We start from the raw sequence: 2,018 nt of genomic DNA on the forward strand, positions 1-2,018 counted from the left end.
GCTTTAGAGTACATTCCAAAAGTACATTAATGGTCCCTGCTGGAGACAGATATTTGTTAGGAAGAAATTTGTTCTGAATCAGGAAGCAGCTGTTCTTATACTCCAGCAAAATCTTCAGTATTACAGCCCTTGCTGTCCCTATTCTGCAAGAAAGGAGGAGGAGGAAGAGGAGGAGGAGGAGGAGGAGGAGGAGGAGGATGATAGATTTCAGAACAGAGATGCTCAGGACACTTGAAAGCACCACACAGAACCTCTCTTACCTGAAATGACTTCCAGAAGTAACATGAGTTTAAGACCATCCCTGAAATCTTCCTCTATGTTCTCAATCTGTGTCCCAGCCTTTCGGAGGTGAGAATTACACCATGCTGTGAATGTCTAAAACACAGGAAAGAAAGAAAAAAAGAAAAGCAGTCAGTAATCTTCCCAGAAATCAAACAGTAGTTCACAACCAAAGCAGTGCTATTAGGTACCATGACACAGGTTCAAATGCTCATTAGGTTATCACCTTTCCACCCAAAGTCCTTGTGGAGCACAAGTGTTGTTACCTCTAAATATCCAAACAAGTTGCATGGTGTTTCCATAAAAGAGGGAGTATGAGACAGACAGTCACTTTACAGCACCAGCACATCTGATTTTCTGGAGAGACTTCTCATTTTCTGTTTGGTTTAGAATACCTTGAAACTGATTTTAAAGCATGCTAAGTGCTCAGATTGCTAGGGACTCCAATGGTGTTAGATGATACATATTAAAATAATATGAAGGAGAACAGAAAACAGCTTTCCAGATCATCTTGTCTCTAAACAGGTGCTTGAGGAGAAAAAAAAGGACCATTCTTATAAGCCCAACTGCCTCTGGTCAACTCCATCCCCAGCAAACACTGCAACATTAGACACATACTGTCTAGCACAGCCCCAAACTGAGCCTCTGGCAGATTGATCATTGCAGCCATCTCAGTGATAAAAATCACAGCCACTCTGTAACTAGTGATACTATGCACCACCACTGGAATAATAATACGAGTTTGAAGTGTGGGACAGAGGTCCAAACTACAACATGGGCAGTAGCATCCAGGCTAAACAAGTCTTTTTTTGAAAGCACCTTCTGACCTCAGATAGTCAGGATAAAAGGATCTCATATGAGAGAAATGAATTTCACCACAACTGATGACAAGACACATTTTCTGTGGTTGCAATGTGTAAATGTATGCTCTGAACAATGGGCATTGACAGGGGAGACACCACCTCTAGAAAGAGATGTGACAGTAGGGATTATCTCAAAAGAGCACCATGTGAATGGGTCTGAAAGAGAAAAGATCTACGATTTGATGGTCAAAACACAAGAAGCAAACATAAAACACCTCAGACACCTCCATGTGGCATAGACTTAAACATGTGAATCAAAAAGCCCAATTTGAAGATGCAGAAGCTGTTTGACACAAATGTACTGTTTGAAGAGTAAATGGTAGCAACCAGGTCTTTCAAAGAGGACAAGTTTGTTCAAGTGCTAATGAATGCATTTAACAGTGTTTGAATAGGACACCAAGTAAACCCCTTCCTTTGCACAACCTGATAACCCCTCAATCACTCTTTAAATAGAAGGGCGAGGTTACTCAAAAATGAGTGTCTCCAAAAGCTCAGTGCTACCACAAGGAAAGTCTTCCCTCCCTCTCCCAGATGTGATCCCGGAGCCAATTCAACTCACTGACCCAGCACAGAACTGTTTACTTTCCTAAGGTTAGTCTTCTGCTCAGCAGTGCATGGAGACAGATCAGCAGAGTCTAACAAGCCTCTGCAAGAGAAAATTTGACATACATGGGCCAAGCAGGAGGGTGGAGTGGACCACAGCAGCCATGCCATCTTAGGCTGCTGGGGAACCACAGAAGTAAGGACTCAGCTGATACTGAAGCACAGCATGCCAAAAATTTACACCATGCTTATACCACGCACAGGATTTCAAAAGAAAGATTACCTGAAATGTCAAAGGGCATCAGAGCTTGTTCTTAGTTGTCTGAAAGCTAG

The 2,018-nt window shown here is 42.4% G+C and overlaps 1 protein-coding gene across 1 annotated transcript in view; it reads right to left on the reverse strand.

Moving 5' to 3' along the window:
• LOC103808377 (alpha-actinin-1) overlaps positions 1-371 on the reverse strand; it is a 45,598-nt gene extending 45,227 nt beyond the window's left edge. Inside the window, exon 1 of the mRNA XM_009081159.1 lies at positions 261-371. Within this exon, the coding sequence (XP_009079407.1) occupies positions 261-285 (25 nt within the window). The 5' untranslated portion in view covers positions 286-371. The remainder of the gene's footprint in view (positions 1-260) is intronic.
• Positions 372-2,018: the final 1,647 nt, after the last annotated feature.

The sequence above is a fragment of the Acanthisitta chloris genome, unplaced genomic scaffold, assembly GCF_000695815.1.
Source record: "Acanthisitta chloris isolate BGI_N310 unplaced genomic scaffold, ASM69581v1 scaffold14728, whole genome shotgun sequence".
Taxonomy (NCBI): Eukaryota; Metazoa; Chordata; class Aves; order Passeriformes; family Acanthisittidae; genus Acanthisitta; species Acanthisitta chloris.